At 49.2% G+C, this 14416-nt stretch overlaps 1 protein-coding gene across 2 annotated transcripts in view; it reads right to left on the bottom strand.

Moving 5' to 3' along the window:
• Positions 1 to 13690, bottom strand: part of LOC133128025 (guanine nucleotide-binding protein subunit alpha-11) — a 41060-nt gene extending 27370 nt beyond the window's left edge. For both annotated transcript variants that reach the window (XM_061241238.1, XM_061241239.1), the window contains exon 1: positions 12655 to 13690. In XM_061241238.1, coding sequence (XP_061097222.1) covers positions 12655 to 12790 — 136 coding nt within the window. In that variant the 5' untranslated portion in view covers positions 12791 to 13690. The remainder of the gene's footprint in view (positions 1 to 12654) is intronic.
• Positions 13691 to 14416: the final 726 nt, after the last annotated feature.

Genomic DNA, 14416 nt, shown 5'->3' with positions numbered 1-14416 from the left:
TTCACCCGCGTTTGAACTTGAATATGAATATGAACTTAAAAGGACAATAGGTCATTTTCTGACTCATTTTCGGACAATAGGTCATTTTCGGTCAAGAGGGGAACTGCAGCAACAAACGCCTTCAAACCACAACACTGTTTATCCCTCCCCCCTTCTCTGTGAACGCGCTGATGTTGAAACGCCGTTGGCTGTGGCAATTAGAACCAATTTTCAACCAATGAGCTTGTACAGTTATACGATGTTTTGGTACAGAGAAACCCCGAACTCAAGGACTATAAACACAGGCAAAGGGTGAGTCTGCATGTCAGTGAGCCTTTCTCAATGATAGGGAGGGATTTACAATGGTCTTGTAACCATGTTTTAACACAAAGATCTTACCTATTTGTACCTTTAATTCAATGGGATATTCAGCTCTGCCATGTACTCCAACACGGCCATCAGCTCAGAAAATGTTTTACAAAAGGCATCTTTATAATTAGGTTTGATATGTTGCTCGATATCACGGTGTTTCAGACGACATTGTCGGTCGTCTCCCGGCAGTATTCTTTCTCCGAAATGCACGAACGCCATCGTGTATTTCTCAAGAAAAACACGAACCCGACGCACTCCTGGCAACAGGTTCGTTTTGAATGGAACTCCGGTGTTTGTAGTGCGACCGTGAACTTCGGTGACCGCTGGTGAACACAGATGCCGCTAAATCCTCCAAAAAACTGAAGAAATAACAGCCAGACACTTCAGCAGCTGCTGTCCTTATTCTGCACACTGTTATTTCTGCCTGAAGCTCACAACAGTGGTATACAGAAGAGCATCTCTGACCACACAACGCATCAAACCTCTAAGTGGATAGGTTGACAACAGCAGATAGACATAAATAAGTCTAATAAATACCTAATAAAGTGCTCACTGAGTGTACAGTCGCAATAGGTGCTTGTGCCTCCCATGTGCCGATTTGATAAGTTATAGTGCCATTTGGACGATATGTTATTATTGTTCTGGATCGATCAGGGACAGGTTTGTGATTGGGGGCTGTGGCATTTCACACGGGGGACTACCACAGACCGGCGCCCCCTTTTTTGGATCCCGATCCAGTTCGGATCCCGATACAATGGCGGCACAAAAACTGCAGGTTTCAAAGCTTTAAAACACTTCACAAGCCCACGGAAAGGTGACAAGAGCAGTCACTGTCCATATTTAATTTTATTCATTTTCTTTTTATTTCTTCTTTTTTTTTGCAGTCTGTGGTTAGAACACTGGTGGAAATGAAGGTAGAAGCAGACCTGGGTCAAATACGTAGGCCGATTGTTTTGGATTCAAATGCTTTTCTACGCTTCACTGAGCTTGTCTGATGTGTTAGAGCCCATGAAATACTCTCAAAACAGGTGGAACAGGAGAGCACAGGTCAGGACACAGGTGGAACAGGAGAGTACAGGTCAGCACACAGGTGGAACAGGAGAGTACAGGTCAGGACACAGGTGGAACAGGAGAGCACAGGTCAGGACACATGTGGAACAGGAGAGCACAGGACAGGACACAGGTGGGACAGGAGAGTACAGGTCAGCACACAGGTGGAACAGGAGAGTACAGGTCAGCACACAGGTGGAACAGGAGAGCACAGGTCAGCACACAGGTGGAACAGGAGAGTACAGGTGCATTTTTCACGGTAGCGATGGGTGGCAGTAAGGATCCAGCGCTTTCCAGTGGCAGGCAGGAATGAAGCCACACCTGTGAAAACTGCCCTCTGGGGCAACAGAACGGAGCTGCGGGGCAACAGAACTCAAAAACCGCCGCGCGTCAACACAAGCTCTCTCCGTGCGTCTCCCTCCATTTCACACCCGCCACTCAGCTCAGGGAGAGACGGCAAAACGGAAAAACACAGCAACAAAAAAACATAAACTTCCAGGTTGTTACCCATGCAACACAATAATAATACTAACTTTACTTGCATAGCAGATTGAGCATACAGCAGTAAAAGCAGTAAAAAACGATAAAAATACAAAACGTTTTCGCAATGCTGCCGCAACGTTAGTAAAAACGACGCGACGTACAATAACTGCCTACCAAAGGTCTGCAGGAACAAATACAGAACAGGTCGGGACAGGTACAAGTAACTGACATTGGCTGAGCGTTTCAGTAACATTGTGAGCAACAACGTTGTGTTTCCCGGGAAGAAGGGAAGCCTTCATATTCTAATGAAGGGGTCAGGGGTCAGGGACACTGCGACGTTCTTGCAGGCAGGCCGAGACTCTTCTGCGTTGGGGAAAGTGGAGTTTGCGTTTCTGAAGAGTGACGCGTTCACTCGCGTGCCCACGGCAGGATGTTTGACTCGGGAAATTCAGGTTTGGAACGTTGCTCCGGGGTACAACGGCACTGCCTGCCCCCGGGGACCAGACACGGGAAGTTCTGGATACGGGCCCCGGTCCCGACGCTTACCAACAAACCAAAAGTCCGGGTGCTTCACCATTAGGACAACGAACGTAAAGAATCACAGGAATATGGGTTTTTCATATCGGACCACTAGGGCTGCTCAACCCTGCTCCTGGAGATGAATGAGGTGTGCATTGTTAGGGTTGGAGTGAAAGCCTACAGGACGGTAGATCTCCAGGAACAGGGTTGGGCAGCCCTGCTCTAGATGTTGAATGAGGTGTGCTTTGTTAGGGTTGGAGTGAAAACCTACAGGACGGTAGATCTCCAGGAACAGGGTTGGGCAGCCCTGCTCTAGCTGTTGAATGAGGTGTGCTTTGTGAGGGTTGCGGTGAAAACCTACAGGATGGTAGATCTCCAGGAACCAAGTTAGTTACCACTGCGTTAGGGCAATTCTAATGTGGCAAATTTCTATCAAATGCAACCTTCAAAATCAGTTGGAGCAGCCAGAACTGCGTGACCAAAATGTTCATTAAAAGCCCCAGGGATAATCGAATGGCAAGCAAACATAGGCCCAAAGCCTGAAGAAGAATGAGGTGCAAAAGCCTGAGTTTCTTTGTACATTTTTCTTTTTGGGGGAAATTCGGACACATTATCCCAGGCTTCGGAAGAGGAAACTCATTCCAGCCTTGTGTTCCAGCAGAAAAGGCTGCAAAAAACCCAAAAATCAGTCACTCAACACGCATTTTTGCATTTTTATATTCAGACAGATTTCAAGATTAGCCAATGGGACACGAACAGTCATTTTTAACAAGCTGATTTTCTTGCAGTGTTTAACATTCATTTACACAGAAGCAGTACCCAACTCTGCCCCAGGACTCGTCCAGAGACAGACCCAACAGACAGGATAGTGGGGCTCGCAGTATGGTGTGTGTGTGTGTGTGTGTGTGTGCTTTCGTGTGCACACGTTCATGTGCATGTGTGTGCATGTGCGTGTGACATTTGAAGTCGTTTTTGTTTTTAGCAAGTCGGGGCGACGCGAATAATGAACCATCAGCGTGATTGCACGACACGGATTTCCCAAAGAAAAAACAATAATCACATCATTCCTGGTGTCACATCAGCCCAGACTGTCGGCACACAGATTACACACCCCTTCAGACCGCTGCGTACCGTCAGGGGCACAGCAACAAAGCCGAACAGGACTCGAGCCTGCAACTCGCGCTTCGCATTGCAAAACGGCACCGGCGCCCAAGCCATTTTGACACGTCCTCCCATCATGCAGTTGCACAACACTGTTTGCGTTGAGGACAGCCAATCGCACGGCAGGACTGTGATGACACAATGCGTTCAGACACGGCCGCGTGTGTGCAGCTGGAGGCGTCGGCACCACTCCGGAGACGCGACGCCCCGCCCGTCATCACAGCGTCCCGACCCAACCCTACCTCCAGGACCAGAAACCCCAACCCCAACGTGGCCTGTAGCGTAGTGGTTAAGGTAAATGACTGGGAAACACAAGGTCGGTGGTTCGAATCCCGGTGTAGCCACAATAAGATCCGCACAGCCGTTGGGCCCTTGAGCGAGGCCCTTAACCCTGCATTGCTCCAGGGGAGGATTGTCTCCTGCTTAGTCTAATCAACTGTACGTCGCTCTGGATAAGAGCGTCTGCCAAATGCCAATAATGTAATGTAATGTAACAACACGACCAGGAACAACAACAGCACGACCTGGCACAACAACAACACGACCTGGAACAACAACAACACGACCAGGAACAACAACAACACGACCTGGCACAACAACAACACGACCTGGAACAACAACAACACGACCAGGCACAACAACAACAACACGACCAGGAACAACAACAACACGACCTGGAACAACAGCAACACGACCTGGAACAACAACAACACGACCTGGAACAACAACAACACGACCAGGCACAACAACAACAACACGACCAGGAACAACAACAACACGACCTGGAACAACAACAACACGACCTGGAACAACAGCAACACGACCTGGAACAACAACAACACGACCTGGAACAACAACAACACGACCTGGAACAACAACAACACGACCAGGCACAACAACAACAACACGACCAGGAACAACAACAACACGACCTGGAACAACAGCAACACGACCTGGAACAACAACAACACGACCTGGAACAACAACAACACGACCTGGCGCAACAACAACACGACCTGGAACAACAACAACAAGACCTGGAACAACAACAACACGACCTGGAACAACAACAACACGACCTGGCACAACAACAACACGACCTGGAACAACAACAACACGACCTGGAACAACAACAACACGACCAGGCGCAACAACAACACGACCTGGAACAACAACAACAAGACCTGGAACAACAACAACACGACCAGGAACAACAACAACACGACCTGGCACAACAACAACACGACCTGGAACAACAACAACACGACCTGGAACAACAACAACACGACCTGGAACAACAACAACACGACCAGGCGCAACAGCAAACAGGGCCCCCAAGCAGCTTCCAAAACCAACGAGGCAAAAGCGAAAGTAGAGTAACATCAGCGAGTCATCATCATGTACGCTACGGAATGCTAAGGCACCAGTAATATACAGTATTATATATAGTATATGAAATTAATGGTAAATGTGTAAGCATTTATATTGCGCCTTTATCCAAAGCGCTGTACAATTGATGCTTCTCCATTCACCCATTCATATACACACTCACACACCGACGGCGATTGGCTGCCATGCAAGGCACCGACCAGCTCGTCAGGAGCATTAAGGGATTAGGTGCCTTGCTCAGGGCTGCTTCGGCAGACCCAGGGTGGAAATCGAACCGGCAACCCTCCGACTGCCAGACGACTGCTCTTACTGCCTGAGCCAATGAGACGACCACTCTTACTGCCTGAGAACGCGAACGCTGTATAAATTATTAAATATAAAACGCATCATTATGCGCACACACACAAGCGTGCACACGATGAAACCAAACCCTTCAGAACTCTGCTGTGTGCAACTCTGGACCAATACGGAGTTGAAAAGCAGTCAGTCAGTTTTCCTCGAAATGGACCCCTTTTCCGAGCATTCCCGAGGAATGGTTACAGACGCTCTCCCCTAACCTCTACCTTCCTCCCAGGCCAGACCGGATTCTGACGTGCGTTCACGACGCCAAACGTTAGATCATTAACTACCATTAGCTAACGTTCGCCTGGGACTGATCGTCATTTTTCTTCCTGTTTGCCAGAAACATTACCGAACAGTTTGAAAAGGTAGCGCAAACTAAAATGCCAACTGACGGGGAAAACGCAGAGAGAACAAAAGTTGACAATTATTTATTTTTAAAGGCAAGAACTAATATGACATTGATTAAATTGTATTACAACAGCCGTTGCAATGCACTTAAAACAATGTAATTTCAGTTCTTTCCTGAAAAAAAAAAAAAAATCACAGGTAAGCAAGAAAACAACTAGCTGGCATTGTTAGACCCAAGCCGTATTATTTAAACGTTTCCAAGTCCTTGAAATCGCTCAGTGGTATCCGTTTGCTGCAAACATTGTTGCCCGCAAACGTTTTGCGGTCTTGAACGCACGTCAGGTTTCCACCCCGTGCCGTGTGCCCCCGATGTCCCCGAGACCCAGTTTGGGTGATGACCCGGGACTCAGACTGGACCGGGCCGGGGGCAAAGCGACCCTCGCCCTAATGCTGTAAAAACCTCTACGTCCACAGACAGCAGCCGCGTGGCAGATTCGGTCAATAAGCCGGGCCCGTGTTTTGACCAAGTAGAGTCAGAACCAACCCGGACTGATGTCCACATATGGACACTACCGCAGAATGGCAGAAAAACGTCTCCGTCCATGAAGAGGCGGGCGTGAACGGGAGCAGGGGGGCGCCGGGGAGAGGGGTGCAGTCAGGCAGACAGCCTTATGAAGGATGCTGGCACAGAGTCCGCGCCGGCCTGCCAAAATCCGCCCGTCCTGAACGCACGGCGGGAGTGATTAGACCTCCTCCATTTGAAACGGAACCCTGGTGTGGAGAGAGAGAGAGAGAGAGAGAGAGAGAGAGAGAGAGAGAGAGAGAGAGAGAGAGAGAGAGAGACCGATTGGCTGAAACCGGCATCGGTGTGGAGAGAGAGAGAGAGAAACCGATTGGCTAAAACCGGCATCGGCGGGAAGGCGTGTCTGGCTAAAGAAATTGGGACCACAACGCAGAGCCACACAAGATGAAACCGCGAGCGTGGGAAACACAGACAGGTCAGCTCTGCCTCACCTCACCTTGACTGTGATGTCATAATGGGACAATCAAACCAGACGCACCTTGACCGTGATATCACAACAAGGTGTACAGAATCAAACAAGATGCACCTAGCTCGCGATGTCATAATGGGACAATCAAACCAGACGCACCTTGACTGTGATGCTATAATACCACAACACAATCAAACGAGACACACCTTGACTGTGATGTTATAATGGCACAACACAATCAAACCAGATTTGTGATGTCATAATGGAACCGTTGTGGAGATCCATCGGTCTGCATCATTTCAGCCCACCAAATCGCTGCACCGATGTCACACCCAACAGCTATAGGTCGACGTTCTGCACCACTCGTTGTCCAAAGATGAACAGGTACAAGACTGATCCAATTCCGACAACACACCGCAAGTTCAAAAACAGAAGGGTTACAGAGCCAGTCTGATTAATCCTGCTAAAAAAAATAATAATAATAATAATAAAAAATAAAACACCCTCGTTTTCAGCTATAAGTAGTGTCTACGGCCCATACGAATAACAATACGCAAATCGCACGGGCCGCCTCGACGGAGGGAGAAGGACACGCCAGGGCAGAGACGCGAGGCACTCCAGGTACCGCCGTGACTCCAGCTGCCAACTCCGCCGGGCAGGCTGGCACACCCGCCCGCCAACGTGCAGCCGCCAGAACGAAAGCGAAAGTCACACAGCGGAGACAGCCGTTTCACCCGAAGGGTACCCGCACACCAGCCACAGCGCAACACCTAGAACCCCAGAACACACGGACTGGGCACTGTCACCTACAGCACAACACCTAGAACCGCAGAACACACGGGCTGGGTACTGTCACCTACAGCGCAACACCTAGAACCCCAGAACACACGGACTGGGTACTGTCACCTACAGCACAACACCTAGAACCGCAGAACACATGGGCTGGGTACTGTCACCTACAGCGCAACACCTAGAACCCCAGAACACACGGACTGGGTACTGTCACCTACAGCGCAACACCTAGAACCCCAGAACACACGGACTGGGTACTGTCACCTACAGCACAACACCTAGAACCCCAGAACACACGGGCTGGGTACTGTCACCTACAGCACAACACCCAGAACCCCAGAGCACACGGGCTGGGTACTGTCACCTACAGCACAACACCTAGAACCCCAGAACACACGGGCTGGGTACTGTCACCTACAGCACAACACCTAGAACCGCAGAACACACGGGCTGGGTACTGTCACCTACAGCACAACACCTAGAACCCCAGAGCACACGGGCTGGGTACTGTCACCTACAGCACAACACCTAGAACCCCAGAACACACGGGCTGGGTACTGTCACCTACAGCACAACACCTAGAACCCCAGAACACACTGGCTGGGTACTGTCACCTACAGCACAACACCTAGAACCCCAGAACACACGGGCTGGGTACTGTCACCTACAGCACAACACCTAGAACCGCAGAACACACGGGCTGGGTACTGTCACCTACAGCACAACACCTAGAACCGCAGAACACACGGGCTGGGTACTGTCACCTACAGCACAACACCTAGAACCGCAGAACACACGGGCTGGGTACTGTCACCTACAGCACAACACCTAGAACCCCAGAACACACGGGATGGGTACTGTCACCTACAGCACAACACCTAGAACCCCAGAAGACACGGGATGGGTACTGTCACCTACAGCACAACACCTAGAACCCCAGAACACACACTGTCAGGGGCCCTACAACACGATACCTACCCCAGAGCACACAGGCTGGGCCCTATAGTACAACACCTACCCCAGAAGACGTGGGGATACACGTTGAACCTTTAAAACACAATCATAACATAACGTAAAGACGGGAACAGGCCTTTCAGCCCAGCGATGCTCCCCTGTTCCCACCACTAAACTGCACCGACTGCTACGGCTCAGAGAGAAAATGATTCAGCACCACGTTTTAAAGTCAAAGTGCCACAGCTGCCCATGGCTGGGAATGGCAAAAGTAACTCACAGAAATCATTGTCAAGAACGACCAGAAAACACCCAGAAAGGCTTTAAAGCGCACTAGGTCCAGAACAATGCATTATCAACCAAAGAAAATGTTTAATTGAATTAATTCCTCGTATTTATTTCACACTTTCACACCAGAACACGCGTAATTAAAACACCACCTCAGCGCATAATACCACCGCGCACCATAAGGCGAAAACCCGACTTCCCACGGAATGTCTCAATATTATGACATCACAGCCCGGAACCCTGCAGAGAGATTCCAGCAAAACGTTCGTAAACGTTGCCGCAACGCTGCAGCGGCAATGCTACGTCCTAGCATCGGCAAAACGTCCCGGTAACACTGCGAGAACGTTCAGCGTCAGCTGGGCAGGACTGGCAGCATGTTAAATGGTGGGTGAGCGTAATTAAACCCGTTAAGGGGCCGCCTAATCTGGCCTAAAGCGTGCTAATCCAGGTTTAGCGCACACACACACCACTTTAACTGGCTGAGCGGTAAGCAGACGGATGTCGTACTCCGCAAGCCCTCGGTGGCAAAGAACGCGAAACTCAAACAATAAACTCTCCCCCCCCCACAAGTCAAACAGGCAGCTGCAGCCAGACGGCCGCGTTTCGCACAAGTGACGCCGTGGAGAATGTCCAGGCTGTCAGCTGTTAGCCAGACATTACCCACAATTCAGTTTGCCAGAGACAGCACAGCTCCTCAGCCCTGTCCCAGACCACCGCCAACTGCAATGCCCGGTTTGAACCAGCCAATGAGAGCACACACACACTCTCTCTCACTCTCTCACTCTCTCACACTCTCTCACACACTCTCACACACTCTCACACACTCTCACACACTCTCACACACTCTCACACACTCTCACACACTCACACACACACTCACACTCTCACACTCTCACACTCTCACACTCTCACACTCTCACACTCTCACACTCTCACACTCTCACACTCACACTCTCACACTCTCACACTCTCACACACTCACACACTCTCACACTCTCACACACTCTCACACACTCTCACACACTCTCATACACTCTCATACACTCTCACACTCTCACACAGGGCTCCACCCACCTGGTGTTCAGGGAATCTCAAGTCAGCACATCTCTCTCAGTCAGATTTAAGGATGACACCCACCTATCCCCCCTCCCCCAGTCACGGTATGTTTTCTGGTTCCGAGCCCAGATCCCATTACCTGCTTAACTGGACTCCCCAGCTCGGAAACGTGGACGTTTCAACAGCCCGGAGATCAACAGCTGGGGAAGCCCCATCACACAATCACACCATCAGTCTCACACCCCATCACACCCCATCACACACCATCACACCCCATCACACACCATCACACACCATCACACACCATCACACACCATCACACACCATCAATCTCTCTCTCACGCATGCACGCACACACCAAAAGCTATGCTGCCCATCACACTAAAATCAGACCAGTCCATCCATCCATCCATCCATCCATCCATTACAACCTACTACCCAGCCTCCAAGGCCAGCCTCTCACTGATACGACTCTAAAGCAACACATCAAACACAAGCAAATATCTTGTCCAATTTCCGTGCTCCCAGACTCAACGTGGACCAAACAGTGAACCCCCTCCTCTACCCTCCACCTCTACCCCAAACCTGTCTCCCCCCTCCCCTTTATTGACAGGACACACTGATACTGTTAAAGCACGTGCCGACAAAGTTGTAGCATCACCACAGATCAGGAGTCAGCAAACTGCATACGCACATGTCTGCATGTACTGTACATGCTCTCTCACTCTCTCACTCTCTCACTCTCTCACTCTCTCACTCTCTCACTCTCTCACTCTCTCACTCACTCACTCACTCACTCACTCACTCTCTCTCTCTCTCTCTCACACACTCACAGCGCTTTCATACCTATAGTTTGCCAGATTTGTTCCAAACCAAACGTAATGCTGCATTTTTCTTCTGTTTGGTACAGTTACAGTTTTTTTAAGCGAACCACGAGTTCTAAACAAAACCACACATGCGCAAAGGTGGTTGAAATTTGTAGTAATGCACTACAGCAGCCGGTTATGCCTAAAATGCACAAAGCTTCCTGTACCTGGGTGGGATCATGTTCTCACCACCAATGATCCGCTCCAGAGTTTGTTTGTAACCGGGTCTCGGTACGGTAGTATTGGTTGGCACCAGGGTTCGATTGCTGTATTCACACCTGCCCAAAAGAACCGCACGCGGGGGTGGGGGGGGTGGGGAGGAACACACAGGGGTTCGATTCAAACGGACTAAACAAGGCAGGTGTGAAAGTGCCCTCACACTCTCACTGACCCTCTCCCTGCCTTGCAAACCATCGAGCTGGAGGTGCAACCAGCCTCATCGGGGGATGCTCTGGCACCAGAAAGCAGAGTTCTGAATTTCCAGTGCATCGTCCCCAGCTTTTAACCCACCAACCAAAATAAACGAAACTCCCAGTGACCAAGCCTACAGGTCTTCAGCACAGTCTCAACCCCACTCAGGAAAATTATTCTTCGGTGTGTGTGGCCTTTAACCCCCCACATTGCTCCATGGTCCTCGGTTAGTCTAATCAACTGTAAGTTACTTTGGATAAAAGCGTCAACTAAATAACTGTACTGATAATAGTGTAGAGGTAAGGACAGAAGTGTGTACCGTAGATACAGGCCACAGTGTGTGTGTGTGTGTGTGTAGCGACTGACTGCTAGGGCTGCACGATAGGAGGAAGATATGCGCTGTGCGATAACGTTGTTGACTATTGCGACGGCGATATGACTTGCGATAAACAAACCACTTGCAGCACTAAAGTCTCGCATGTGCAATAAAGGGGGTGAGCCACAAACCGCTAAACGTAATACTCACAAACGTCTTCATCAACAAGCTGACATGCGTCAGGAAACAAATTCATTCATCAGTTGGCCAAGGGACAGAGCTGCAATGTCTACAGCAAAGAAACGCTGCCCTCAAACGTAAAGGCCTTTCTGGGAGCACCACCGAGATGCATGTAGACAAATGTATGCCAAGGATTCAAGTCTGCCCAACTAGGCCACAGATGCCCAAATGATCATTTCCATTTGGTTGAAGGTGTATAGCTGATGCCGTTTTGATTTCCTGAAGTCATTTCACTACTGGTATGAATGAATTAATGTTCTGTTTAAAGCAGTCTTTTAGTAGTTACAAGTTACAGTTAGACACGACATCTCATAACATCAGAACATCGCAGAAAAACACTCATTTCAGAAAATGCAGTACCGTGACTGGCGAGTTATTCGCAAATTGCTCGATCAATCGAACAACACACCGCGGTTTACAGACGGCGTCTGGGCATCAGAGACCAAGGCGTGCGTGTTCGACGCTGCACGCAGATCCGACCCTTTCGATCACAACAGTTCAACAAAGAATGGGGGGCTGGTGTCAAGCGAGTTATTGGGCCGTATGTACCTACATGTTGCAAGTGAACCAATGTGACGAATATATCAGCAACCTCAATACACAATGATCACCGACAGTCGAGATACCTGGGTGGGTAAAGCGGTAACGGTGCACATAGCGAGCAAAACACGTTTGCTTTCTATTCCAATTAATCTTCTCATGCAACGCACGTCGAGGTGTGTAGCTAACGTTAGCTAACTAGCAAGCTGGCTGGCTGGCAAATGTTGCACAAGGTTGAGTGCAATTCCCCCCTTACAAGATTGCATGCTGGCATGTTGGTCGTTTCGTTGAGGCAAATCCCGAGTAACTAGCCAACTTCTTACCGACGTATCTACCTGTATTGTATTAAGATCCATCTCCAAATATCTACTGTGGCCCTTTCTCTTGGCTAAGCGGACAGTCAGATGCACTAACCAGCTACCTAGCAGTGGCTATGTTTTGAATATTTGACTGGTTAATCGATATCTGTGTCGCCGGTTACATGGGTACCCCAAAAGCACGCATTTTACGCACAAAAAGGCACCATTAACTTAATGTGTGAATGGTAACATTACTGTACCGAGTAGAAGCAGCTTCAGTTCCCTCCTTGAGTCTCGCTTGTCGCGGCGCAGTTGTTTATCGATTTCGGCGTTGATTCGTTTCGATTCCTTCGCCTCTTCGCTCAGGCAGCAAGCCATCATGGACTCTAAAGTCATCACCCCTGCTTTCAGACGCCCGGTTTTGACGGGACTTCAGTCCAAAAAGCGCCGCACCTGCCCCCGGCTCGTCGTAGTATCCCCGGCCCCTCGGGTTTGGATACGGGGAAACAAGGGGAGGTTAGAAAAGCGAGGGGCTCGGAAGGGAGTGGGGGGTTGGGGGGCCTCGCTCTGAAGTAGCTCCCTCTAACCGTGAGGTATCCGACTTCCCCCGCGTAAGGAACGGGGAGGAAGAGGGTAGGGTTGGCGCTCCAACGGCAGGAGTAGGAGGAGGGAGGCCCAGCGCCTGTTTGAGCTCCTCAGTCCCAAATTTGCTGCTCAGCGATCCGTTGATATGACAGGGGAAAACGATATCCTTTGACCGTCTCTGACACTCCTTCTGCTCTGCAGTTTTCGTCTTCTGCGCTTTACCAAAAAAGATCCAGGTCCAGGAGACGACGGAACAAACTGGGCTGTCGCGACATCCGTACCCGTTTCTGTGCAGCCGCCCCCGGAATCAAGCCCAGAAATGCCTTAGCAACAAAGAGCGCCCGTAAAACTCGTACCCATTAGCTGGCTAAAGAAAAACACCGTCACTCACTGAAAAACGATTACAATTATAGGAATATGGGAAAATAAGCCCTCTCTTTAGTAAAATATCTAGGATAGCTAGCTAGCTAATTTTGGTGATATGAATAGCGCACGACGTTAGGTGGCTAGCTAGCAGATAGCTAGCTAGCTAAATATATAAGATTTAATAGCTAGCTAGCTGGCTAAATGTCAACATTTTGGGGCAGTGATTTCAGTTTGCTGTATTTACAAAAAATATTTACGGTGCACGGGGGCCTTATCTTTCCATACGATTTTACGCCCCTTTTCCTTTTTTCCCAGCTAGCTAATGGTCCGTTCTCCTCCGTCAGCCCCCGGTAAGATATTGAACAGAAAACAGGGGCATATGGTGCACACAAACATGATGTAGGCGATACTAGGCAACATAAGTGACCGACGGAAAGGGAGTAAATTAAGGCACGGCCATGACGGAGCACGGCAAATCGGAATGGGGGAGGCGGGACATGGAGGCGTATTCTTAAGATAAATCAAGTTTGGTCGAGAAAGTATTTAGATATAACTCTTGCAGGGGCGTGTCAATTTTTACAGTGGCGATAGACTTTGGGAGAAGAAATTAATTGCATATCTGGAATTAGCAGATCATCGAAAAAAACAACAACAACTGTGATTAAATATATGTATATCCCATTAGGGGAGCATGCTAACTTGCTTGGGTTTAATAGGCTACAAGTTGTCTTACGCTTTGTTATTGAACAGTCATCATATAGCTATCATTGAATCGAACAGTGTGGAATTAAGATCTCGTTTCCATGTGGCTAAATTTAGGTAACGATGCGCATAACTTCAGCATTGAAAATTTTGTTTCGACTAACCAGCTATGCCAATTACAAAATGGAGATCCTTCTCATTCGAGCGATAGGACGTCTCTAAATTGCCGCTTTGACATTATTTCTGTCAATAAACTGGTTATGTCTTTATGGCGTACAGTAAAACGCGTCTGGGCTATTAGCCAAACAAGACCGTTTCAGTGCCAAATGTGATGAGAAGATAGATAAGGTAGTTAGCCAATACGGGCGA

This window comes from Conger conger, chromosome 5 (assembly GCF_963514075.1).
Source record: "Conger conger chromosome 5, fConCon1.1, whole genome shotgun sequence".
NCBI classification, from domain to species: domain Eukaryota; kingdom Metazoa; phylum Chordata; class Actinopteri; order Anguilliformes; family Congridae; genus Conger; species Conger conger.
Note: the sequence above shows the minus strand (reverse complement) of the source record. Positions and strands in the feature narration are given on the sequence as shown.